This window comes from Hemibagrus wyckioides, linkage group LG17 (assembly GCF_019097595.1).
Source record: "Hemibagrus wyckioides isolate EC202008001 linkage group LG17, SWU_Hwy_1.0, whole genome shotgun sequence".
NCBI classification, from domain to species: Eukaryota; Metazoa; Chordata; class Actinopteri; order Siluriformes; family Bagridae; genus Hemibagrus; species Hemibagrus wyckioides.
In genome coordinates, this window is record NC_080726.1 from 12,703,053 (window position 1) to 12,730,189 (window position 27,137).

The following is a 27,137-nucleotide window of genomic DNA, read 5'->3' on the forward strand; positions in this document are numbered from 1 at the left end:
TACCCTACAGTAAGCCTTGCGTTAGTATTACTTATGAACTCCCCAGTTCATACAGACCGTAATGCATTCATACAACACAATTTAGACAGAGAGGAGAAAAAGTAGGTGCACACGAGAGAGATGACCCCACTATTTGTTATCATTATTATTTTTTCTCCTATTTAAGGCCTAAACACAGAACAAATCCCAAATTCTACTTAAAAGATTTTGAATCCGGTCTGTTACAAAGCCACCCCTTAAACAGGCAGAGAGTGTGTGGCCAATTCTAAAGCAGGGCTCAACACAAGTGTATTACATCATCCACTTTTTCACTAATGTCCACATGGTGGCGCTGGTCTCCGTGCTACAAGAAAATCAGCAATACAGCTCTCAAGACTGCCATGTGCTTACCAGTCATTCAAAATGTACAAGTTTAGTGTAGGGAAAACAGTTAAAACATTGCTTTAAAAAAGTGTGTATTTAATTTATTAATAGCCACCGTATAAAAAATTACATATCAAGTTGACTCCATTTTCCAGCAAAAACCAGATCAGCACGCACAACTACATACACACACATACACAGATAGGCTACTTTTCATATCAGTGCAAAAGGGAAAAAAAAAAAACGAAATAAAAACACAAACTAAAAAAGGAGAAAAACAATAATAACAATATTACAAATAAAAACAAGTTAGTAAAGTGCATGTTTTGAGAAACAAGCCCCTTGAGTTGCAGTAATATTTGGGGCACAAATGTGCATACACTCATATTACACATCAAATACAGTAGCATACGCTCACAGGTTTAGCTAACGAATGGATCTCATGAATCCAAAAGTTAATAACAGAGCACCTCTATGGCACACAGAAATCCCTGCCGTGATCGTGTTACATGGTATTGTACAACACACTAACTGTCTTTTTCTTGTCCAGTGCTTTGCGTGGCCAGCGTACTGGGTGTGGTTTTGTGTGTTGCTGTTGCTGTGTGCACACAGAGACAGCGGGTGGGACTGAGGTGTCTGTGAGCTGTCCCATGCTGCTGGCTTGCTTGTGCTTTGGGCAGAAAAATTGAGCATGGCAGGGACATTCAGTTCTGTTGGCCTCCGAGAGGGTCTGAGGTAGAACACGCTGCTTCTTATGGACCTCATCATGGCTACTGGAGAGCAAATGTAAATGCAAAGAGGAAGAGGTGGAGGGTGAGGAAGGCACCTCAGCTCGGAAGTCCCAGTCGTTCAGGTCGTGCGTGGACAGCTCAAGCTGGTCAAGTTTGGCCAGCGAGGCTGAACGTTTCATTAGTGAGGGTGGAGTGAGACCAGCCTGCCTGATCCGTGCCTCCATCTCCATGGCTTTCTGCCACACGGCTGGAGTCCGAGGCTGTGATGCTGTGGAGCCCTGCGTGTTCTCGAGCTGCTGGCTGTAGCTGAAACAGGCCTCCATCCCTCCAGCTTCATACAGGAAGGCCTGCAGTTCCCGCAGCGTCTCCTGGATCTTGTGCAAGTCATGTGGCTTTGAAGTCACGTCCTCAGCATCACTTTCTAGCCATAGCAGAGAAGACGAAGATGAACTGGGATCTAGACTTGGGCACACGGTGGCCGTGCAGATAGATGGGTCTGGGATAATACCAGAGTCGTCATCATCCAGTGGCCGTGCCTCTTCTCTATGCTCTTCCGTTTCTGCCTTGATTGAATCAGCACCTCCTGGTGGAGTAGAGAGCTGCTGCGTGTCTGCGTCAGGCGTGCAATCCGAGTTAGGTGAAGAGTGAGAAAGGAGGCTCTCCTGCTCTAGCTGCTCATATGGAAGAATGGAGGTAGAGGCAGAGAGCGATGGTTTCTCTGGTTTCTCTTCCACTTCGTCTTCCTTCACATGCAGTTCCTGGTGTGTAGGTTGCTCAGGGCTGTGAGATGAAGGTTGTGGGGAAGAAATGGACGCCTGTTCAGACACAATGTGTTGCACATTGTTATCAGTGAGAACAATCTCGGGCTCTGCTGGTGGAGGGGCTTCACAGGAGCTTTCTGAATGAGAGGAATCCTGAATGATATCCTGAGAGAGAGAGAGAGAGAGAGAGAAATTGAAATGGTGCTACAGCCCTTGTTAATGAAACATTTAGGCAATTACATTTGGTCCAAGATACAGAAGTTTTTAGTCAAATAACCTCTGAAGTGAATTTTTCCAGTGTTTAGAAATTGTAAAATATCAGCAGCTTCTGTAAAATCTTTCATGTCTTAGCCCATTTTTTGTCAGTTTAACCATAGCAGTCATGTATTCACTTTGTTGTCAAGTATTTTAAACATTTATTCATAAAATAATTCACGATTACTCCCTCCATTTTTCACATATGTTACAGTAGACAAATGTTCCATAAACATGAGTCTTCATAAACTGTTGATAGTGCAATACTGCAGATTAAATGCATGTGCTGTGTGTGATGCTTTTACCTCTTTCACTGCCTCTGTGTTTGATTCCTCCAGGCATAGGCTGGGGTTTTGGGACTGATTTATGCGTGGCATCATTGCTTCATAAAGTGAGCTGGCTTGACCATCCCGAGACAAGCCCAGGAACTTTTCTCTAGCACTGAAGAAGTCGATGCTATCTGTGCCAAGGCTGGAGGAGCTGTCCGTCCTGTGAGGCTTCTCGCCACTAGTGCAGCTATCTGTGTTACTGCTAGCGGAACATCTTGACTCTAGAGGAACTTCACACGGGCTAATAGCCATGGGAGTTCTTGAAGATGCTGAATCACCTTCTGTTTCAGTAACAGTACTCGCAGTATCCAAACACAATGCCAAGCTATGGGTCCCACAGGAATGAGAGTTTTTAAGAGAGTCATTCTGATCAGGAACATCCAGGGACAACTTATCAGAGTCTTTTTTTGGCTCAGGCACAGCTGGCAACTTGTGCCCATGAAGAGAGGTAGACAAGGAGTTAGGAAGGACATGAAGGGAAGGCTGAGGCTGAGCAACGGGCTCAGTCACTGCCACTTTGAGACTGCAGTTGTCTGCCAAATTCTGCTCAGGGACCACAGTTGCTGAAAGTGCACACGGGAGAGTTGGGAGCAAGGGGTCCTCGCATGGCCGCTCCGAGTTCTGACTGGTAGGCTGTGTAGACGGGTCAGTGTTCGTGTTTTCTGTGCCAGGCAGTGGGCTTGTCTGGACTGTCTGTTGATTGTTGATTGTCTGGAGCATGTTATTTATAGAGCGAGTGCCATTGGTCTTGTGTTGCAGGTTGTGTGGGTCGGAACGGCCCAACGTACGTGCACTCTTACACACAGGCTCCTGCTGCTCAGATAGATCGCTGTCTGAGTGAGATCGCCACAATTTATTGTGCCTCTGTTTGCTGGAGACAGGGAAAGCACAGGGTTAAGATTTGAAACCAGCAGTCTAACAATCAGGCTTTAAATGCCACTAGGGAAAAAGGATGCAATAGGATAGATGAGGTGAGGCATTTATTCTTAAGACTTTTGTTTGGCCACAAACAAAAAAGAAAACTTCAAAGAGCATGAGCACACGACAGCAAAGCGTCACGAAGACGCACAGTTAAGGAATGTGACCAAGCAGCTACTCCTTCAAAAAAGTCCACGTCATTTATACACGACAAGTTCAGTATTCTGACGTGCTACATGCTAAGCAAAAGCCATAAGCAAACAAGGATTAAAGACTGATTTTGTGTACTAGGGTGGAATACTCCAGAGCAGTCTATGTGAAAATGAGAAATGCAGAGTTCTAAATCAATAATTTGCCTTGTTCTTTGCATGAAGTATAATTCTTAGTTCCATTTTAATCTACCAGCTAATTTTACTGTACATATATGCTCATACTGGTTCTAAAGAGTTATTATTAATTAGTTTGTAAATTAATTTTAAACACAAGCAAAATCACTTAAGGTAAAAAGCACAATGTATGTATTTTTGCTTCATGAGCACCTGTCAAACAAATGAATATGTTTGCATGCATGACTTATTTAGTTATTTGTTTATTAATACCTGGCCAGCAGAATGCCCTGATACTCCTCTAGCTGCTTCATAAAGGAGGGGTTGGGTTTGGTTACAGTACGCCTCTCTTTCACGTGCTCGTAGGCTCGGTCCAGATCCCAGCCGTACTCTTTCATCGCGTATGCTATCACGGTGGAGGCAGAGCGACTCACACCCATCTTACAATGCACCAGACATTTCACCCCTGCTTTCCTGCACATTAACCAAATACACCATATATTTTTAGTACTGAGATGGAGGCATTTTCTATGATATGATTATAAAATGGCTTTTTATAAAAATCAAACATTTACTTGGCTTTGGAGATGAACTTATAAGTATCATTCCAGTACTCCAAGAGATTAGTGGCCTCTTCATCATACACCCGGATATTATGGTACTCAAAAAGACCAGGGAAGAAGTTATCAATCTCTCGTGTCACATTCAGGATGTAGCGAACACTGTGGAGTACAGGGTCAGGGATAAAATTAACAGTCAGTTCACAAAAACATACTGGATGTATTGATTTAAACCAGACGGTCAAAATGATAGCACTTACCCACTGCTTTGGAGCTCATCCAAATTGGACGCATTCCACTCTGAACCCTGTATTAGAGAACGCAATACGTTTCAGCCCACACTTCAAGATGCAATTCAATCTGGACTTTAAATAGTGAGTGCTATACAGCTGCTGAGATGAGAATACAGAAAGGGAAAGTCTCACCAGGTACACATGGTCAAAGATTTCTGTGGGGCTGTCCATCTGGCCCAGGATCACTATCATTTCATTATCAATGAACTCTTTGAATTCCCGTAGGTTACACACCATCTGCATCTCTAGCTCCGAGCGGATCTGAGAGTAACAGAACAACGTATTAGCACAGAGCAACCAAATGCCACTAGATCAACACAGTTTTGAGCATGCCTTCATCATCTAATGTCCAAACGCATAGGTATTCCCCCCAAAACGTGTTGGCCTTAGCCCGTTTACAGCGGACAGATGTTTACCTCCTTAGAGGTTACATTCTCCAGGTCCTTCTGCATCATGATCTCTCTCAGACGAGTCTTGATCAGTCTTTCTGTGCGCTCTCTCTCAGTTGGCCTGTTGACACAACACAGAACAATGCAGCTCAGCACTGAAAGGAAGTTTCCTTTTTTTGTCATCAAGGAAGTTTCTGTCATATAGTTTCAAGCAAACTATCAGGTTCAGCTAGAAACAATGACGCACACCTTTTGTTTTGTTGTTAAACCATCAGTGACTGCATCTAAAACTTGCTAAATAGATAAGTGGCTTTGTAGCTTAATGTCTGATTGTGTGCACTTGTTTCATTTAAGGAAAAAAAAAAATCTCTGAAAAAACTCAACTCTCACAGCAAGAGACTTTATAGATGAAACAGGATTTGTGCTTTAAGAACTATAAAGAGGAGATGTTTTTTAATATCTTCCATGGTAAGAAATGTCAAGATGATATTGTTATAAGAGCCGTTTTAAACTAGCTGGCAATGTTGTGAATTCATAGTAATTTATGATGCATATAAACATGAAGTGTTTGATAAGGACATGTACACCAGATGCAATCAAAGGACCATTTTCCAACACAGAGGCAGCATCTGTTTGCAAAATCAGAGCTCTCTATCAAAGCAGAAGAAAAAAAATGATCAAACCAATGCAGTTTTAATCATAAGAGCAAATAAGTGGTCTGTAATTTTCAGACATGCCGGATTCAGATGGAATTAAAATCACAAAGTAGCACATGCAAGTGAAAGTACAGCTAATCTCCTTAGAATAGGGCATTAAAGGAAGGTAAACGTCCACTGAATATCCTTGACTCACACTGTCTACACTTTTAAATGTGCATGCTGGTTGAAGAACTTACATAAGGCAAACACCAGTATTTCACCATTAGCAGGTTTGACTAGCAGATATTTTTACCACCTTACAAATGTTGTTGCTGTAAACAGATTAATAAGGGTAAAATAGCTTCGGCAGGTTCAATCAACCTATCTTTCTTGAAAAACAAAACACCTTTGGACCTCAATTCAAATCATGTTACTTGACAAGTGTCTAGACAGCTACAGTCATGTGCTCTAACTTAGTTCTTTTCTGAGCACCTGTTTCCATCTATCCATTTGCATGTCTACCTATCCATCTCAACTGTTTTCCAACTGTAAATCTAGCCAATTCCAAGTGGAGCTAAATAAAGCTCAGGGCAAGTCTGTGTGGGTTAAAAGATAAAAACACATGCATGTGGGAAAACCTCCAAGAGCGGGAAAGTCCCCACCTCATTTATATTATATATTTATATTATATATATATATATATATATATATATATATATATATATATATATATATATATATATATATATAAATAATGAGATTTTTAATAAACCTTGTTGTTTGTCACCTTTTGGCTTAAACAGGTGGCAGTGCATAAGACTGTCATACGATTGCTAAATGATGATCACAAGACCTGAATGCCTTTTGCTGCTTTGACGAAAGACTACTCTAACATGTATTTGTTTATATATTCTGGGAACCTATCCACATTGCATGAAGTGCCACACGCCCATATCGCAAAGATAATGTTTGGTATACAGTGAGAAAAAGGCCCAGTGATTCTTGCTGCACCACAACAACATTCATGACTTTCCTTAAATGAGCTATGAGTCTCTAGGGTTCTAACAATTAAAATAAACTATAATACAAATTGCAAGGCAAGATAAAATATGCTAAAATTGAATACAAAAAATTGCATAAATACTAAAGATACTGCTAAGATACTGCTTCTAGATTTCAATCTCTACTCAGAGCTAAAATCAAACTAAATAATAAATAAATAAATAAAACACAATTACAAAAAACAAAACTGCAAAAATACTGGTGTGTGTGTGCATATATATACACTCACAGATCAGTGAAAAGCACAGGTGAGTCAGACCGATGGGACTGCACGTCCTGCATGGCATTCCACTCGTTGATGCAGTGTTGCTCAGAGGAGATATGGGTCTGGTAGTAACTAACCCACGTCAGAAAGAGGCTTCCTGGGTAGTAATTATGGCACCGGGCTACCTCACATGCTTTGTGTAAGGACTGCAGTGCTGACCTATGAAAAGAGGAGTGATTATACAAAAAAAGGTATATGAGGAGGACAGAAAGAAAAATGGGCAAGCAGACCAACAAACAGACAAAAATAGAAAGAAAGGAAGAGAAGAAGATATAAAGTAACATGAGGTCCTGGCAGTGCTTACCACATGGCCTGGACGGACACGGGTTTGAAGATATGGACTCTGTTGGCAGTGGACACGCTAAAGCCTCTATTGAGAAACATTAAGGTTAGTACAAGGATCTGAAACTATTATGACACAAAGGAAATGCTGGGTGTGTCCGCTCTTACCCATCTCCATCCAAGTGAATCAGAGTGTCACTCCACAGGGGTAGGACCAGACCTACTGTGCACTGACTGCTGCAGGACGCACACAAAAAAACACAAATTTACAGCACAGCTCAGAGCACACATCGGAAAACAATGATGTATGTGTATATGGGTGAAAAAGACTGACCAATCTGAGTCGATGAAGTCCATGCCTAAGACCACGCTCTCCTCAGTGTCCTGCCTTCCATTGGTGGACACCACCACCATATAGCGTGTACACTGAGGGTAGGCACTCTCCAACCGCACCGCCTAAAACGAAATCATGGAGAATATGCAATCAGATTTTATGTAAACGTTCAGTGCATATTTCTTTAGCAAGCAGAAAAGGGAGAGGGTTACCAGCCGGATGGTGTCCTCAGGCCGCAGTAGAGTAAACATTGTTTGCAGGTGTTGCTGGAGATCACCTGAAAAAAACAAGACATCCGGTTCAATTCCACCACACTTCGGATTACATCAACAGTCCTTCCTGTTAAAAATGTTGGAAATACTCCAGTTATTAGGGGAATAGCTGACTACAAATACATAACAAGGGATGTTGTATTGGAAGTTGCTTTTGGGTATCAGACTAAAGCTGAACATTTCATTGCCTGCTAACTTAAAGCTGATTATTGTAGTCAGATATCCGTACATCTTACGAATATTTAAAAGCTTGTCTTTCAAAAATGCTGTCAGCCAGCTAATGTTAACATTAAAGACTGCTAATAAAGCAACTAAGACGATATGTGCTCAATCGGGATACCTTTTTAACAACCCTTTGGTATTAGAAACCCTGCCATCCTGACTGAATGTGTGTTTAGACAGCACACCTGTATGCTTGTTGTGCCGCTGTGTGATGCGGGGCACTGAGGAGGGTGAGGAGCCATTTCCACGGGGTAAGAAGAGGGCAGCTCCTTTGACTGTTAGGAAATTCTCGCTGATGCTGAAAGACACAAAGAAAGAAAGCATTCATTATAGACAGCTGAGCAGTAGCATTCAAACTGGTATTTGCAACAAGCACTAGCTGGATGGAAGTGAGCCAGAACGCACTGTTCCTATATGCGTTTTAAGCTTAATTTCATCCTGTCTCAGTGGGACTGTGCTGAACATCTTTACCACTCACACTGAGAACAATACACAGGGCTCAACAAGAAGGATGTATTTAATGGCTTTAACCATTCTATACAACACTACATCCTATGATCATAAGACCAGTGACAGACATGCAGGCAGACACAGAGACAGACAGAAAGCATGGTTTACAGCTACGGCTTGGTGTGAATCTAGTATCTATGTAGACCTCAATAACAGAGTAGAGGAACATAAATAGGACCTACAACAGCTACCATTAAGGAACTTGTCCTGGCTGTAGCCCCACCTTTACCACAGCAGTCAGAAACGCTAGTACTGTCTGACTCACCAGTGTGCTGCTGACTCTGCAGAAGCTTCTTGCTCGTGAGTAAAAGCACTCTGACCACTTCAAAAGGACAGCGAGTGGGAGTGGGAGTAAATGGAATGGCCCGCTCAGAAGTTGGCAGGAAAAAGATTCCTTCGATGATTTCAGGGAAGAACACTGAGCTTATTTCCCACAACTCACATCTCTGCCCCAGCTGTTTCCTCCCTCTATCTTCTCTTTTTACTAATTTCTCACTAATGCAACTAACATTAGCTCACTTCCCTCTTTCTAATCTCCACTATTGCTTGACTTGAAGACAGACTGAGTGTTCTTACAAAACATGTTGCCAGAAAGAGACAGATCATGTCAAATATTAAATTAAATATTTTATTAAAAAAAAAAAAAATTAATAAAGCAATCTAAACTTCAGCTTATAGTGCAGGATCTGTGTAGCAGGTAGTGATTTGCACAGCTAAATATAGCTGAAATGGCTCAACATAGGAACGCAGGCTATTGATAGACATCTACAGTGTTGGAATCTACTGTATAACATCCTGGGCCAATGGCTAATGTTCACAATTGTGTTAGTGTAAATGCTGTAAATCTATTTACTACAGTTAATAAAACATCAAAACCACTAACTATCTTGCAGACACCCTAGTAAGCAAGAAAGTGGTCAGCTACTTATAGTAAACTCTGCACAGAGGCTGTATTTAGTACGGAAAAATTTTCCATTCGAGAGTGAAGAATGTGCCCCGTTGCACGGTTGCCTTTAGAGTCAGTGTGTTTCACCTGCAGAGCTTGATCTCTAGGGCGAGAGGGCATTGAGGGTACACACCATTTCGAGTCACTGACATTTTACAGAGCCAGACTTGTAAGGGCATACATACACATACACACGCACAGGAAAAAAGGAAAAGAGGAAGCTGATGGGTCAGACAGAGGAAATAGCCAGCCTGACTGCACTCGCCCCCATGGGGCTTATGAGGATGAGTGTAAAAGAGAGGTTCGGTGGGGGGAAGGGCTATCGTCTGGCATCCCACACCGGGTAGTACTTGTTAGGGCACTGATGCAGCCACCACTATGTAAGGGGCCAAAACACACAGGCAGAGAGATGCCTGACCTCCACTAGTCCCTGCCCTTATTAGTCACATTCCCACTAGGGAGACGATAAATATAGGAGCGGGTCTCTGCCTACCCAAAGGCCGTAAGAGTTCATGCTAGACAGAGACAGACATACAAAGAGAGAAAGAGAGAGAGAGAGAGAGAGAGAGAGAGAGAGAGAGAGAGAGAGAGAGAGAGAGAGAGAGAGAGAGAGGGGCTGGCTACACTAAAACTATGGATTAGCTCTGTGGGTTACACATCAGTAGTTTCGTAGTAGGCAGCATGTGCAAAATCTTATCTCACAGTTAAACAAATAAAAGTCTGCTCTCTATCCAACCACTCATACATTTGCCTAAATATGACCTTATTCCTTTACTGTGAAAGTCAGGCCCAATGATTCACAATTCTCTATCATTTAATGTGATTATCTGGGCTAAACCTAATCCCTTAACCTTACAAGCTTCCAGTTCATCAATAAAGCACTCAGCTTCTCTCATGTCTACAAACCCAGTTTGAAATTTGTCTCTATAACACTGCATCACAAATTTGATTGCTCTGCCTGACCAATGACAACACCTCAGAGGTGAAGGTAAATAAGCTGAAATTACCTGAAAGAGAGGTTATAACCATTATTGTGCTGCGCTACACAAGAGAGTGAAATTATAAATCAGTACTCTTCTGCAGACTACACACATATGAAGTTAAACAGTTCTGTGTGCTGAAAAGATATTATTCTGAATAGGAGTGCAGGGTAATGCCCATGTCTTTAATTAGGGGATTGGATGACCTGCTGTAATAATAAAGGCAGTTCAGCCTTACAGAGTAGCAGGAAGAGTATGTGCATGAGTTATAGCTACACAGAAGGAAATGACAAAGGAAACGTAATAAAAAGAAAACAAGTTCTCTTTACCAAATGCATTTAGATAAACATGCAACAACCAGCTTTATAACCCACTTATTGTTATGTGGGAAGGAATTATGTGGCCCATCACACAGTTCAAACTTCCCAATCTGCCTGCCAACACAGCACACACCCTTACTCTTGCCACACACTCATATTAATGTCTGTGTTTATGTACAAGAGTGAGAGAAACAGGAAGGCCAGGCCAACATGCATCTGAATTCAAGTTTCCACATAGAACTTCCTGGTAAGGAAAACTACAGTAACTACCAGTTACACATTAACATCCTGCTCACACACACCTATTTATAGTCTGGATATACCTATACGCCACACCTAATCAAAATTATATCAAAAAACAGGGCCGGGCTTGGCTTCAATAAGTCCTCAATAAGTGCTACTGAGTTTGTTTGAAATGTTTAGCATCTACATCTGCTGTAGTCTATAGCACACAAACTAGTTTGAATGTCTGTGTATTTAAATGGCTGATACCATTCAGCACCTTAACAACAGAGTGACCATCTCCTTGGTCACTGTATCTTTATCAAAAATATAATTCAAAACCTCTAAACCGATACTTAGAGCAGTAAATTAACCGATTTATGAAAGAGTGCAGTGTTCAGTATACCACTGAATGTCTCAGGGGGTTTTTTTTTAATGTTTTTTGACTGCATGATGAAAGTGAGTCAAATGACACAAACGTAAAAGTAGTACCAAGCAAGCTCTTTGGATTTTATTCCACTTGGCCCATCAGTAAAAACATAACCAGCAGTGATGACATCACACCAGGAACAACGCATAATAAGCATGTTGACTTTAGTCAGATGATTGTCCAGCCAGTCTATCACACTTCCTTCCAGACAGACATCACCACCACAAAACCCAGCAGAACCTGTCTCAAACATTTCCTGAAGAGCTTTTAATTCAGGGCCAGATTTTTTTTTTTTTTTTTATATACATACAACACCTGAACTTACATTCAGATGAGGAGTGAGCTTCTTTTAAAACACGTGGTTGGTAAGCACACCGGACACAAGCTCAACCGCACCAAAAGCAGATGCAAATGTCTTTGGGAACATGTGTTCAAATGCAGAAGCTGGCAGGAGGGGATTTCGGTCTAAAATGAAGAAGCCGGTATTAAGACCTAATGTGAAAATCATGTATACAGTGTATGTATAAACAAATACAAAAGTCTCAGCTCTGGACCTCAGCAGTGCAAAGCTGCTTTTTGACTCAGGAGCAAGGTCTTAAAACTGGTACAGGACCACTTTCCTCCACGTTATTTTTGCGGGTTCGGTACACTTGTGTGTATGATGACATTTCTCTAAACTTGACAGACTGTGAATCTTTAGCTCATATACAAATGATTAAACATGATAAGACTGTGCAATTTTGGGCAAACTGGGAAAGACTGCAAATGCTGAGCACAAGGCCAAGCCAATCAGGAAACAACTGAACTAATATCAAACTTCCATTAAAACTCCTGTGATTTCCCCAGACCAGGTTAGGTGAATCACCTTTCCTGTCATCTCCATATTTCACAACCTGGAGGAAGCTCTCTCTCCACCTCCTGTTACTCATTCACATTAAGTAACTCTCCAGGCCGTGGACCGACACTGACGCGCGCATTTCTTCATTTCCGACAAAAAAAAAAAACAAAAAAACAGGAGGAACACACGCCGGTGTTAAACAAAAGCACGCTGCTATCAAGATCAAACTGTAGATCTAGGCTGAATAAACTGGCCAGACAGGTGTCCAGGTAAACTTACAGCTGGTCGATCTGGTTGTGTGAAGCCACTGCGTTGTCCCTGAAGTAAGGCATGATTTTAGCGGCGCAGCGCGAGCACACGGCGGCGGCGGCCGCGGAGTTCTCCGGTACAGGACGGCTTCCTCTTGGGGTCATGGCCGATGACACACACACACACACACACACACACAGGATATCCTCAGCCTTCCAAAGGCATGACTCTATCCACACAAGGCAAAAAAACGTTGATAAAGGAGCTACAGGAGCTTCAGTCCAGTCTGCATTAACCTCGGAGCATGAGAGAAACTGGAGCTAATTAACGCGTAAGCTAAACTAAAACATGTCGAGGAGGAGGGAAAAGTTATTTCCCAAGGTACTTTAAGAAATTCTAATTAAATAATAAACCTGTTAAAAAAACTAAACTATTTCCTGAGGTGTTGAGTAAACTGTGAGCTGGAGCGTTTATGAAGCTCTGAAACTTCAGCTCTCAGAGTAAAGACTCTCAGGAGGAGGAGATTTCTGACATGTGCTCAAGGCGGGGCCCCATCTAAGGTCTCACATACAGGCGACTGCTAAGCAACGACCGAGCCGCTAAACGTCCTAAATGCTGTCTAATCTTAAACTACAAGTGTGAACAAATCACACGGCTACTATCTATGGACAGTCGAGTAAGGCTATAAATAGTTTTAAAGCAAGCACCTTCACTGCCTTTAAAAATACTGTGCACAAAAAAAAAATATATATATACAATCAGTTTTTACGCTGCAGAGATGTGTTACTAGGCCATGGCAATACTCCCAGCACACACAATGAAAACAATGGTTGCATTCAAGTGTCTTCAGTCTCCCTTTCATGAGTGATAACTTTTGAATTAAAATGTTTTGTCTGTAGATTTTTAGTTATCCTCACAGACATGGTGTACATTACAAAAAGAAGGAGAAAAAGATTGGGCAAATTGCTAGAAAGACAACTGGATACAAGTACATACTGCCACTACATGGTGTATTGTCTGTGTAAATACAGGGATATACACCGATCAGGCATAACATTATGAGCACTGACAGGAGAATAAGACTGATTATCTCATCATCATGGCACCCGTTAGTGGGTGGGATATATTAGGCAGCAAGTGAACATTTTGTCCTCAAAGTTGATGTGTTAGAAGCAGAAAAAATGGGCAAGAGTAAGGATTTGAGCGAGTTTGACAAGGGCAATTGTGATGGCTAGACGACTGGATCAGAGCATCTCCAAAACTGCAGCTCTTGTGGGGTGTTCCTGGTATGCAGTGGTCAGTATCTATCAAAAGCGGTCCATGGAAAGAACACTGGTGAACCAGCGACAGGGTCATGGGCAGCCAAGGCACACTGATGAACATGGGGAGTGAAGGCTGCCCCGTGTGATCCATTCCTATAGACGAGCTACTGTTGCTGAAGAAGTTAATGCTGGTTCTGATAGAAAGGTGTCAGAACACAGTGCATGACGGGTCAGGGCTGTTTTGGCAGCAAAAGGGGGACACAATATTAGGTAGATGGTCATATTGTTATGCCTGATCAGTGTATGTCTGAAGTAACAATGATTTACTTTCAGCTCTACATATTATTATTATTATTATTATTATTATTATTATTATTATTATTAATAATAATAATAATAATAATAACAACAACAATAATAATAACAACAACAACAACAACAACAAATCACCATCAGCTTAAAGACACCAAAAACAACAGCACAGAGCCCTCATCAAAATCGCAGGTCCATCAACATCTGGCAACGATTACAAAGTACAGAGTGCAGACAAAGTACCCAAAGTGCAGCATGGGCAGAAAATGAGAACATTCATTGTTTTTATCTCAAAGAAAGACAAGCAAATAGACTCATTAAAAAAAATTACAATTATCATCATTTGAAAAATTATATATAAAATATAGAAAGCACTCAAGACTTGTATTTGTATTTATTTTAATTAGCAGTTTCAAAACAGCTATAGTTACATCTATAGGTGTACAGTGAAATTATTATTATTATTATTATTATTATTACATATCGGTTGTTAGGTAATCGGGGGTCAGAGTGCAGTGTCATTTACAGAAGGCTAGTAATCAGTACCCAAGAGTCTCAAGCACCGAGCTACACCTGCCTAAAAAAAAAATAAAAAATATTTTTATTTATCTGTTTCGATTGCCTTTTGCTATTATTATTTATAGCTAAAAATACACCACATTGCCAATTGTTTTGGGACACCCCTCCAAATCATTGAATTCAGGTGTTGTTTTTCAGGGGTTGGGCTCGGCCCCTTAGTTCCAGTGAAAGGAACACTTAATGCTCTCGCATACTAAGACATTTTGGACAATTTCATGCTCCCAACTTTGTGGGAACAGTTTACGGATGACCCCTTCCTCTTCCAACATGACTGTTCACCAGTGCACAAAGCAAGGACCATAAAGACATGGATGAGTGAGTTTGGTGTGGAGGAACGTCACAGAGTCCTGACCTCAACCCGACAGAACATCTTTGGGATGAATTGGGAGTAAAACACTTATCTTGGTCAGTCTAAAATTAAGCAATTTACATGACCACTAGTTTATTTAACCATAAACCATGTGGACTGAACTGATGTTTATTCTTGCTCAGCTTTTCTTTAATTACAAAGCATGATTCCACACCACTAAGCGTTTCATAGTTAAAACAGCTTTTGATAATTGCTGCCATCCTCATTTCACACTTAATCCCCTAACATTTATCTCCCGACTCTCAACTCCGTAACAGTAGCCATGACTAATAATATCTAAGAGGGAGGCCGAAGTAGATCTTCTTAATGATGAGCAGACATGTTAATTAATTTATTTCCCGGATGGGTCGAAGTGTAGTTAACAGACAGGGTTGTAAAAGCCTGAGCTGCATTAGTTACCCGCATCTCACAGCACAAAGACTTAAACAATGAACTACTGGTCCGAAGCTATTATGGCTTGAAAACACCAGGTCAGCTACTGGTTGTCTGCTGAGCATCGCTTCAAACATAGTTTTCTGGAGGTTGTCCTGCACCATTACTTGGCAATAGACACTGACGTTGCTGGTATGAGAAAGAGTTCTCTAAAAAAAATTTAAAAAAAAAACTCAGTGCAGGAGTATTTACATTCAAAGCAGATTGTTTACACCAAATTCCCAGTGATGTTATTAAAAAAAAAAAAAAACACAAGGAAAAGGAAGTAGATAAACATGTTGTATAATTAGCCTGCAAGTCATGCTTTATGTGGAAAAAACATCTTGTGTAGAATTACTGAAATTGAGTGAACAGAACTGCTGCTAACTTAAACATAACTTATCTGATTACCATCTTAAAGCTTGATGCAGCTAGGAATATGTTTGAAAGCTTAAAAAGGAGGCTGCTTCAGCTAAAAAGAGACCAGCTTCATCCCAATCAAAGCCTAATGTTTCTCCGTCTAAGTCACAGACATTCGACAGCACAAGAATATTCAAACCGGCACAGCACAAAAAGTTGAGGCATTACTCACAGAGTAATAGAGTTTATCGTGCTGGACGATCAATCGTTCTCTGTAATTGAGGACATGGACTTTTAGTGACTGGTAAAACACCTCAAGCCTCGCTACACGATACTGAGTCGGTGTAATTTCCCAGATGCCACAGGAATGTTAATGTGAGCCAGTGTGTTTTCTCTTACAACCTGAAACAATGAAATCACGTAGATACAAATAATAAAGGTAATGTTTGTTTCTTTCAGTTGTGCAATTAGTTATATGAAACAAGATATTAAAAAAAAGCAGGATTACCGAACTATTTGTATTTGTTTACAGATTGATTGATGAAAAGAATTTACTGCTGCCTTCTCCAGGCAGCCATGCTATTCATCAGATACCATCTTTTCAGTGGCAATCCTCCTTTTGTCCTAAAATGGCTCCGAGCATGTTCGCACTTCCATTGACCGGTGCAGAACAGCACAGCATAGCAAATAACAAGCACTACAACCGATTAGGCAACTACATCTTCCATCACGACTGGAAGGTGTAAACATCCCCAGGATAAGGTGCTCCATTTCTCAGAGCTCTTCTACACAAGACCTGCTGATAATATTGGCCAATTCTCACACATAAAGCAGCACTTGGGGTTGTGCAAGTCTGTTTGTTGTTTATATCAGATATTCCATCAGGACCTTTCTCTTCCTCGGACTCGTAATTTGAGTAATGCTGTTGTCATATCGTGTTTACAGAATCTCTCAGCCTTGTTGTGCAATGAGTCTGTGATAGCATGCAAGGCCAGCAAAAGGTCGTGAGTGTTTCCTACATTCTGGATACTCCCCAAATTCCCCCCAGCGCATGGCCATCCTGCTCCGAGGGGCCAGCTGTTTCCTAAACTTGGTGTAGGAAACGCCGTGACTTTTTTTAAAACATCTACGTAGAAAAACAGTCACGTGTACATCCACAGTGTCTTAAGGAATAACTTTGAAAGCGCTAGTCATTTTAAATGATCTATACAAGATACATATTTCATATACACAACGCCTTATATAAAAGGATCACGATAACTAAAGAGAGAGAGAGAGAGCAGCACAAGGGTGGCTGCTCAGGACAAAGTGAAGCACCTGTAAGGTGTGAGAACAGGATGATACGAGAAACTCAGGCATGAAATAGCTTGTACACCGTCCTGTGCCCAGCCCCAAGAAAACGAACAGCTTATTCTGACCCACATACACGAACAAATCCTGAAGAACTTGCTTAGCTGCATGTACTAAATGTAGGGTGTATGTCAATTGATAAACGCTTATTTCCATTTGACCGCATACTTTTAAACGCTCTTAATTTAATTGCATCTTCCACTTCTATCAGTATCAATGCTAGTAATTTTCTTCAGCCTGGAATGAAGCAAGAGTGCAGAACAATGCCACACGTTAGATCTCGTACAAATATATTTCTGCAGTAATAAAGACTGCAGTGGACAAATAAATGTAACAAGAATCATCTTTTTTCAGGTTAAGAAACACTGAAGTGTTTCTAACTCACTTTTTAAGGCATGTAGAAGTCAAAAACACAAAAAAAATGCTATTTTAATTTAAGCCTATATCAATCGTCACCATTTCTATCATTTTATATCCATTTACATCATTTCATGAAGCATAACTACTATGTTGAATTATAAACTGAATCTATTTTCCCCAAGATATACAAAGAATTAGTGGTGTGGTGGAGCATTTGAATATGTTCTGTTTCACCATTTAGGAGCCATGTCTGCTAAAATTTTGGTGAGAACACTGTTGCGATATCCACGGTAGAGATAGGTATCAGGGTGTGGGCAGGAGCGGGAGATCAGATCACTCGCAGGACGAGAGAGAGAGATAATACAAGTAATGCAACGGCGTTAAAAGTCAATCATTTAATGCACGCAATACAGCTATCCTAATTTACATCTGTTCCACTTTTCATCCGTTTCAGCTTCTGCTTTCACACGCGGCGCTCGGTTCTGTGTTCTGAATACTCGTATTTACTGAACGTCAGAGTATATTATAACCATGCACGGACACACTGATCACAAAGTTTGCTAAATCAAATGAGATTTTCACTCCTGCATGCTCTGGCAGTTCTACCTTTCAATACCTTGTATTTAACCAGTGGCACAGTGTACATTACTACAACTGAAGACATTTATCTGAAACGTTAGCATTCATAGCTGCATAACTCCCGCTCTCGGCGGTCAATCCTCGCCAGCTTTGACCAGCTGATAGGGAAGATCGAGATGAATGCAACGAGCCATGGATGGTCTCTTTAGCCCTTCGGGGGACGGAGATACGGGCCGCGGAATTTGGCCGGAATCTCGGCCTCGTAACTTCCGCCCACGAACTTCTGTCTGCTGCAGATTTGACAGTCTCGTAGAGGAGGCCGAGACGAGTCCAACGATACCTGGCTCGTCTCTCTAGCCCTCCAGGGGACCGAGATACCGAGCCGGAAATTCGGCATAAATCTGCCCGTTTTAGGCGCTCTCACCTCGGCCTCGATCGTGCCCTCGTCCGCGCTCCGGTTCTCAAGAGCTCCAGAAAGTCATATGGCACTTCGGAGGCCCGTGGCTCACGAACCCAAGCACCCTATCACGCCAAATTTTACAGGCATGTCTAAGGGGAGAGCCTCTGTCCAACGCCACCTACCACGGTCCGCTGAGGCCACGGTGGCCCGAGATACGGGCAGCGGAAACAGAGGGCATTTGGTATTTTGGTTTTTTTTTTTTCTCCCCATCTGAGACCTGTGGCTCGCGAACCACAGTATAGCTTTTGCGCTTAATGCACTGATTGGTGTAGTGTGAGTAAAAGAGGTAAGATCACATCCCTGTGGTACTTTAGTGCTGATGGATAGAAAAAGAAATATGAAGAGGTCTCATGCCTCCAGTGCACCTTGACAACGCTAATGAAATCGAGGGCCATGTTCATCTGAGACAGTTTGATGTGGATCCATTTTGGGATGACGGACAAGCCTGAACTGTTACAGACAGAGTGGCTCTTCTATTTTTCTTGAAGATTAGGATTTAATGCATTGCTCATACTGTGTGTATGGATGTTGATTCAAAATGCCATGTAAGAGTCCAACTAGACACATTGCTTTCTTTGTGTCTTAGCTTTTCTTGCTACCTACTTGTGAGAAGTGCTGGTTGACAATAGGCTTCGTTGCTGCCAGAAATGTCAGCAATTGCTTCATGAATAGAGGTGAAAGTGCAAGTGGGGCTAAGAGAGGTTAAGCCCTTTTGTCTTTTAATGCTGTTTGAGCTGGTAAGCAACTTCGGGGGATGGTGTAGTTTGTGGTCTTTTTTGTGGTCCTGTGTTGTGTTTTAATTACCTCGAAATTAAGGGGTGAGGGAAATAATACTTTTGTACAACGCATCAAAATGCTCGTTTGAAAGTATGTGAACTGATGTGAGAAATTTAAGAACAAACAACCTTTCTTTAAATCTGCCAATTCCAGATGCTGCATAGCTACACAGCTGCAGAGATACGTTGCTTCCTCAAGTCATGTGTATGTAAATGTGAGAGGGAGAGAGTTGTTGTCTGCAGCAAGAAGTTAAACCAGCACCTTTATTTAGGGGGGAAAAAAACCCTCACATTTGGGAACACTTTGGGTTTTAAGAGACTGATTGTAAAAAGAAAAGAAAAAAAAAAAAAACAACGCTTGACAAGACCTTTTTAATTTGCAGAATGTGTTATGCCAAGATTAAATACTTTTGCAACAAAACCCAATATAAGAAATCACAACAACAGGGCAGATGAGAACTAAAACTCAAAATTTCTTGCTAAGGATTTGAGCGCTTCATCAGTAATCAGCTGTTCATGGAGATCCATGGATGCCACAGACCCCATGTAACCGCACTGCTTACTTTATTAGTCATAGACTGTCAGCTTTAGTCATGTTGTTTGTATTATTGAGGGGGAAAGAATTCATGTTTAGAAAATAGCAAATTGAGATGCACTGAGAATATTTTTATAACCAAATCTTAACTTGCAGCATCAAGGGGGCAAGCAAAGATTCAACCTTCTAGTGAATCTTATATTGTCTGTATTATATTTACTGGGGCTTCATAATATGTCTGTATTAAAGCATCACACTACTCTCACTTCCACTCTGTGAATGATTTTGGTTAGATACGGTGCTGTGGAAAAGTATATTTAATTAATTTTTTTTTTGTTGCATATGTCATATTTAAATGATTGAGATCCTGAGTAAATACAAGTTTTTGAATGAAGACCCACCCTTGCTAAACCATTAATGGGCTGTAATTAACTGCATTTTTTGAAAGACTAAGTTAAATTTCACTTGCCACACCCGGGCCTGATTGCTACCAGACCTGTTGAATCCTGAAGTCACTTAAATAGAACCTGTCTGACAAAGTGAAGAATGCTAAAAGATGGCCACAATTCAAGAACAAAGTAACTGACATCTATCAGTCTGCTTTCTAAGGCTTTGGGACTTCAGCGAACCATGGTGAGAGCCATTATACACAAATAAAGAAAACTTGGAACAGTGGTGAACCTTCCCAGGAGTGACCGGCCTACAAAAACTACTCAATGACCACTCTTCCAGGAGCTCATAAAAGAACCCAGGACAACATCTAAAGAACTGCAGACCCCACTTGCCTCAGTTAAGGTCAGTGTTCATGATTCAACAATAAGAAAGAGACTGGGTAAAATGGCGTCCCTGGGAGAGTTCCAAAGTGAAAGCCACTGTTGAACAAAAAGAACACGAAGGCTCATCTCACATTTGCCAAAAAAAAAACTTTTGGGCAAATGTTTTGTGGACTGATGAGACAAAAGTTGAACTTTTTGGAAGGTGTGTGTCCCAATACATCTGGTGTAAAACTCAGCATTTCATAAAATGAGCATCACACCAACAGTCAAATGTGGTGGAGGTAGTGTGATGGTCTGGGGCTGCTTTGCATCTTCAGGACCTGGACGATTTGCCATAATTGATGGAACCATGAATTCTGCGCTCTACCAGAAAATCCTGAAGGAGAATGTTTGGCCATTAGCTCATGACCTCATGCTCAAGCGCACTTGGGTTATGCAGCAGGACAATCAGCAAGTCGACCTCTGAATGAATGTTCTGGAGTGGCCAAGTCAATGTCCGGACTTAAATCCGATCAAGATGCTGTGGCATGACCTTAAACAGGCCGGTCATGCTCGAAAACCCTCCATTGTGGCTGAATTAAAACAATTCTGCAAAGAAGCGTGGGTCGAAATTCCTCCACAGCGATGTGAAAGACTCATTGCCAGTTATGGCAAATGCATGATTGCAGTTGTTGCTGCAAACGGTGACACAACCAGTTATTAGGTTTAGGGGGCAATTACGTTTTTTCCTCATCGGGCCAGGTAAATTTGGACAGCTTATTTCCCTTAATAAATGCAATCATTATTTAAACACTGCAATTTGTATTTACTCTGGTTATCTTTGTGTGTAATATTAACATTTAATTGATGATCTGAATCATTTAAGTGTGATAAATATGCCAAAAAAAACCCCTACATTCACAGCACTGTAGGTATGCGAAGATCTAAAGAGCTACAGGTAGAAAAGATCGGTTCACTTTCAGTCAAATAGAAAGAAAAAATCTCCACTGCTTAAAATGTCTGTTTGCCCCTATTTTGGTTTGCCCATATTTAGCTGTTGTCCATATGTGGGCAGATTACAGTCTGATAAATTGTCCTTGTTGCTAAAAAAAAAAAAACATAACGAAAGTACATGGCATTGACCTTTAATGGTGTAACCAAAACGATCTGAAATGTTCTCCTGTCTCAGGCACCTGATCGGATCTGTTGATATTTCAAGTGTTCACGTTTAAAATGGCATAGAAATTGATATGGCCAATGATCAAGAGTATAGTGGCAGGATGGTTCATTTCAATGTCCGATACCTGATCTGCTGGGATACACCATATCACATGTATTGTACTTCAGGGTGGAATAAACACACTTGAGAAAATAACAGGAGAAATCTTTGTGCCAATACATCTAAGGCAAAAAAGTGAAACATGCCAAGGAGTAGGCTTGTTCGACATAAACAAGATCCCATTACTAATTTAAAAGCTTTCTCTGTAGATGAAGTCTCCTCCAGCCACAGCCGCTTCAGTTCTTCATAATCAACTCATTAAAATAGATGAAATAATAAGAGAACGGTCTGCAGTACACAAATTCTCTTCCTTGCTATGAGATGCAGTGCAGTGCTTTCCACTGGCTGCAGGACCTCTATGAGGAAAGCACACAAAAATTCAGGTATGAAATCAGCAGGCATGATTGCTTTAATAATCCCAACCACAGTTTCCCACTCATCCATATATAAAAAAGAAGACATATTTTACATGCAACTACAGCATGTTTGTGCCCTGGTTTCGTATTACGCACATCCATTGTTAGTTTTGGCGAGCTGTTAGGCTAATCAGAGGAGAGTTGGGTTGATGCATGGGTGCTAGATGTTCATAGCAAATAAGACAAATAAGACTACAAAGATTCCCGGTTAGAACTGAATAACAAGGAAATATCAACCTCATGACAGAATTACCTAATACTTCATGTAATTGAGTCCACATGTGCAGATGCAGTACGAAGCCAAGTTATGGGGCTCACTGTATGAGCCGACGGGGGAGTTCACATTCTGTGTTGGATATTACCGCACAAAAACCTTAACATCCTGTAAGCCCTTCTCGGACCATCCCGCCTCTTGGCATGCAGGTCTGGTAGAGTTGCATAACAAATCTCAAACAGTGACCAGCCAGTCAGTCCTCTTGTGAAAAAAATTGAAAACGTTCACAAAATTGAAGCAGAAAATGTCATTCTTGGTTGACTTTGTGCAGCAGATTTAAACAGGACCATCTACTGAATAAATCTGCACCACCATAGGGTAGAAATGATAAAATTCCAGAAATTAACTTTCACTATTGCACCCTGTAGATATCTGAGATATATATACGTGTCAAAACATAATATTGCAGCCTGTACCTGTTAGAACAATAGAGGGAACACTGTTAGGAACATAGTGACCATGTTTGACGTCTATATTGACGTACTATGGTCCCATAAATAAAAACAACTCGCAGATCTTTCCGTGATATTTGATAAAAAATGCAAATGAAGGCATGTTTACAATATAAAGTCACATATTCACAATATGGTTATGTTCTGGTGCTGGTTTTATTCTCTCTCTCAGCAGAACGTAGATAAAGTCAGAAAATAAGTTTTTAGTTTATATTAATCTGACCCTGATAGACAGACAGTGGGTTTGGGCTCAATATAAGTTTTTTTTTTTTAAATATTTCGTTTTATTCGTTAACATGATCTGTTTATAATTCCTTGTACTTAAAGGCATTATTTATTTTAATAAACATACTTCAAGATTTTCAGATATTTTAAGACTCAAAACGAAAACTAAACAAAGTTTATTATTATTACTGAGCCCATTGTCTGTGAGCTGTACTCCACTGTGCCAACAACAAAAAAAACCCCACAATATCTCTGCCAAGGGTATTTTCATCAAAAGCAGTGCACAAAGGTGACTCTAATAGGGAACAGGGTATTTTCCATGGTCTAGAGTTGGGAAACCCTGGAAGAATATGCTACACTATATTTCCAAAAGTTGTGGGACACTCAAATTCAAGATGTTTTTCAGGGGTTTGGGCTCGGCCCCTTAGTTCCAGTGAAAGGAACTCAATGTTTCAGCATACCAATTTCATGCTCCCAACTTTGTGGAAACAGTTTGGGGATGGCGCCTTCCTGTTCCAACATGACTGCACACCAGTGCACAAAGCAAGCTCTATAAAGACATGGATGGTGTGGAGGAACTTGACTGACCTGTCCTGACCACAACCCCATAGAACACCTTTGGGATGAATTAGAGTGGAGACTGGGACTTCTGCCTTTACATGCACATGAATTTAATGTGGAGTTGGCCCATGCTTTGCAGCTATAACAGCTTCAACTCTTCTGGGAAGGCTTTCCACAAGGCTTAGGAGTGTGTTCATGGCAATTTTTGACCATTACTCTAGAAGCGCATTTGTGAGGTCAGGCACTGATATTGGAAGAGAAGGCCTGTCTCCTCTCTAATTCATCCCAAAGGTGTTCTATCAGGTTGAGGTCAGGACTCTGTGAAGTTCCTCCTCACCACACTCGCTCATCCATGTCTTTATAGACCTTGCTTTGTGCATTGGTGTGCAGTCATGTTGGAACAGCAAGGGGTCATCCCAAGTTGGGAGCATGAAATTGTCCAAAATGACTTGGTATGCTGAAGCATTAAGAGTTCCTTTCACTGGAACTAAGGGGCCGAGCCCAAACCCTGAATTCAATGATTTGGAGGGGTGTCCCAAAACTTTTGGCACTATAGTGTATATCAAAAAGTGGTTATTAAGCATAATGAATTTCAACACCTCTTTATTGACAAAGGTGTAATATTTGGAGTGGATTCAAGAACCACACAAGCACGTTTTAGGACAAAATTGACTATACACTGAGTTCGCTGCATTTTTAAGGTCAGTTTAATTAAATGCTCCAAGTAAACAGGAACTAGAAAATACAGTACAGGTACAGTAGGTAGAGTTAATAAAGCCATGACAGTCTACCTCTACAGCCTCTACAGTCTAAGCTTACAGTGATTCGTGATCAGAAGACTCCTCACTGTGGCTAACTGAGAGCACTGCACTCGTAAAGATGAAGGGTCACCAAGCACAGTAGTCACAAGAGGTTTTAGTTCTGGGACCTCATTTAACAAATGCTAATTGTTAGAAGGCAGAACAAATACCTGAACAGTAACTTCAGTACTCTCTGTGAGCAGTCTTATGATCTATTACTCAAATCATTGGCATGTCTAATGCTAATCACTGCCTGAAACACAAAAACACAGAACACTAAAGGCTTTAATAACTGGTACTATTTAAATCACTATTTAAGCACCAATACTTTGGTGTAACATGCTTTCCAAAAGAAAAGGGCTGTTAGTTAAAAAACCTGATCTTACCTCCTGGGTTGAAAATGACGATCATCCTCTCCGCTCCCAGCCTCCTGTGCGGAGAAATCAAGTTATATTTCTTTACTGCACTTATACTGTATCTATACCTAACCAACCACAGCCAGAGGTAGTTAAAACGAATCCCTTTAGACGGTGTAATACCCCATCCCAACACCCCACCAGACTGACATTAATCCACACTGTCTGCTCTGATAATCCCTACACTCCCAGTGCTTTCTCTCAGGGTTTATCACTCTACTATTCCCGAGTTGTCGTGAGAGTTTTCACAAGAGATATTTATCCATACGTACCTAATTATGTATCCCACACCCACTAGCTTACATTATTATGTCTAACAAAAAAAAAAAGTGGTTGTTGAATGCTGCTGGCAGTTTTGAGCTTCAATCTTCTAAACCAGCTGTTTTACAGGTTAGTGTCAAACTGTAAAGCTAACTGGTCAAGGTATGGTATTTGGGATTTGGTGAAATAATGTTTAGCACATTTGCCCTAGGTTTGATTCCCATCCCAGCCCTGTGTGTGAAGTATGTACACTGATCAGGCATAACATTATGAGCACTAAGTGGTGAAGTGAATAAAACTGATTATCTCCATCATGGCACCTGTTAGTGGGTGGGATATATTAGGCAGCAAGTGAACATTTTGTCCTCAAAGTTGATGTTAGAAGCAGGAAAAATGGGCAAGCGTAAGGATTTGAGCGAGTTTGACAAGGGCCAAATTGTGATGGCTAGATGACTGGATCAGAGCATCTCCAAAACTGCAGCTCTTGTGGGGTGTTCCCGGACTGCAGTGGTCAATAACACAACATCCATGAGGAAAATTTAACCTGATTTTATGACGTTGGACTGAAGCTCTCTTTTTTTTTTTGCAGTCTGTCTAACCTATATACATCATCTCTTCTGCTCCAGCACTACTGTGAAGTCTTTGGACATTAACAGATGAATTAATTTATATTTTCAAGAAGGAGGGAAAGCATCAAACTATGCAATTTCCCTTCGGATAAGTCAAACCCGACAAACGGTCAAGATCGTCAAGCTAGATGATTAGTAAAATCAACTACGCTGAATTCTGTGTGAGGACAGATCTTCAGGGCTGGTAATGACCATTATGATATAACAAGCTGACACATGGGTTTCAGCACATGTTTTGTGCATTTTATCAGCAGGGATCCCTGATTTCATCAGAGTTACCTGAATCAAAGTAAAATCGAATCAATTTAATCTTCAATAATAAAGCACTGAGTTTCAGTATTGAGCCATTACTGATCTGAAATCGTCAACTATAGGATGAGAAATGTTATTATAGATATTTTCGATCCAAGTTAAATATTCCACATGATCCATCTTAATACATGTTTCCATCACACCACCGGGTCAGCTTGGTTACTGAGGGTGTCCCAGATCAGATCAGTATTGAATATCATCCAAAACTCAGATTTTAATACCTGTATGATATCAAACAATTGAAAAATGGGATCAGGACGTCCCTAAAGAGTCATATAGGGCAATAAGTACCAGTGTTTAGTAGGGAAACCTAATTGTAACTTCCTTATCAACAATAAAAATAATTCACTGTGCAATTTCAAGCAAAGTGTGTTCAGAGGAAAGCTTATAAAAATGAGAGAGTAGGTAGAAAGTCCATTCATTTACATCCACTTCTGAACAAAGCTAGCCGACACTGCTGTGAAGGGCGAGCCGGCTAAAGCTTGCTAACTAGCTAACCTCTGTCTAACCCCAACTGAGCTGCTTCAGTTATGTGCATAAATGTAAACACATTAACAATAAAACCCATACTTATGGATGTAAATTTCTGCTTAAGACACAACACACTGAAAGCTTGCTAGCTACACAGAGAGCTCAGCTAAGTTATGAGAGGAGCCGACCATGTTAGCTAACGCATGCGCAGTCGCAGCAGGGAAATAGCCTAATAACGTTTTCAGAACGACTGAGTAGTGAAATAACTACTAACTTACCGAGACACACGGACTGGAGGTAGTACTGGGAGTGGGTGACCGCTGCACGGTGACCAGCGCCATTCAGCATCCAGGAAGTGAAGCTTTAAGAGTAGGAAAGACCGAGTACAGCAGGCAAACCAGCATCATTTGAAGACGAAGGAAACTGTACAAGCACGC

The 27,137-nt window shown here is 41.1% G+C and overlaps 1 protein-coding gene across 2 annotated transcripts; it reads right to left on the reverse strand.

Moving 5' to 3' along the window:
* Positions 1-437: 437 nt before the first annotated feature.
* On the reverse strand, positions 438-27,137 carry ssh2a (slingshot protein phosphatase 2a). 2 transcript variants are annotated; one of them, XM_058413825.1, is made up of 15 exons: positions 26,979-27,137; positions 24,998-25,041; positions 8,186-8,298; positions 7,719-7,783; positions 7,507-7,628; positions 7,341-7,409; positions 7,195-7,260; positions 6,855-7,049; positions 4,953-5,046; positions 4,669-4,797; positions 4,504-4,550; positions 4,259-4,405; positions 3,957-4,157; positions 2,416-3,310; positions 438-2,020 (listed from the first exon to the last, which is right to left on the reverse strand). In XM_058413825.1, the coding sequence occupies exons 1-15, from the start codon at positions 27,039-27,041 to the stop codon at positions 869-871; spliced, it is 3,402 nt and encodes a 1,133-aa protein (XP_058269808.1). In that variant the 5' UTR covers positions 27,042-27,137; the 3' UTR covers positions 438-868. The 2 variants fall into 2 exon arrangements, with proteins under 2 accessions (XP_058269808.1, XP_058269807.1); XM_058413824.1 differs by lacking the exons at positions 24,998-25,041; positions 26,979-27,137 and adding an exon at positions 12,526-12,981 and having other exon boundaries at positions 439-2,020.

Bases quoted from the DNA above. Each gene is read 5' to 3' on its own strand.
- ssh2a (XM_058413824.1), bottom strand. From the start codon at position 12,659: ATGACCCCAAGAGGAAGCCGTCCTGTACCGGAGAACTCCGCGGCCGCC. The intron at 4,798-4,952 runs GTAAACATCTGT...TGTTACTCTCAG, and splicing joins AGAATGTAACCTCTAAGGAG to ATCCGCTCGGAGCTAGAGAT. The intron at 4,551-4,668 runs GTGAGACTTTCC...TCTCTAATACAG, and splicing joins TCTTTGACCATGTGTACCTG to GGTTCAGAGTGGAATGCGTC.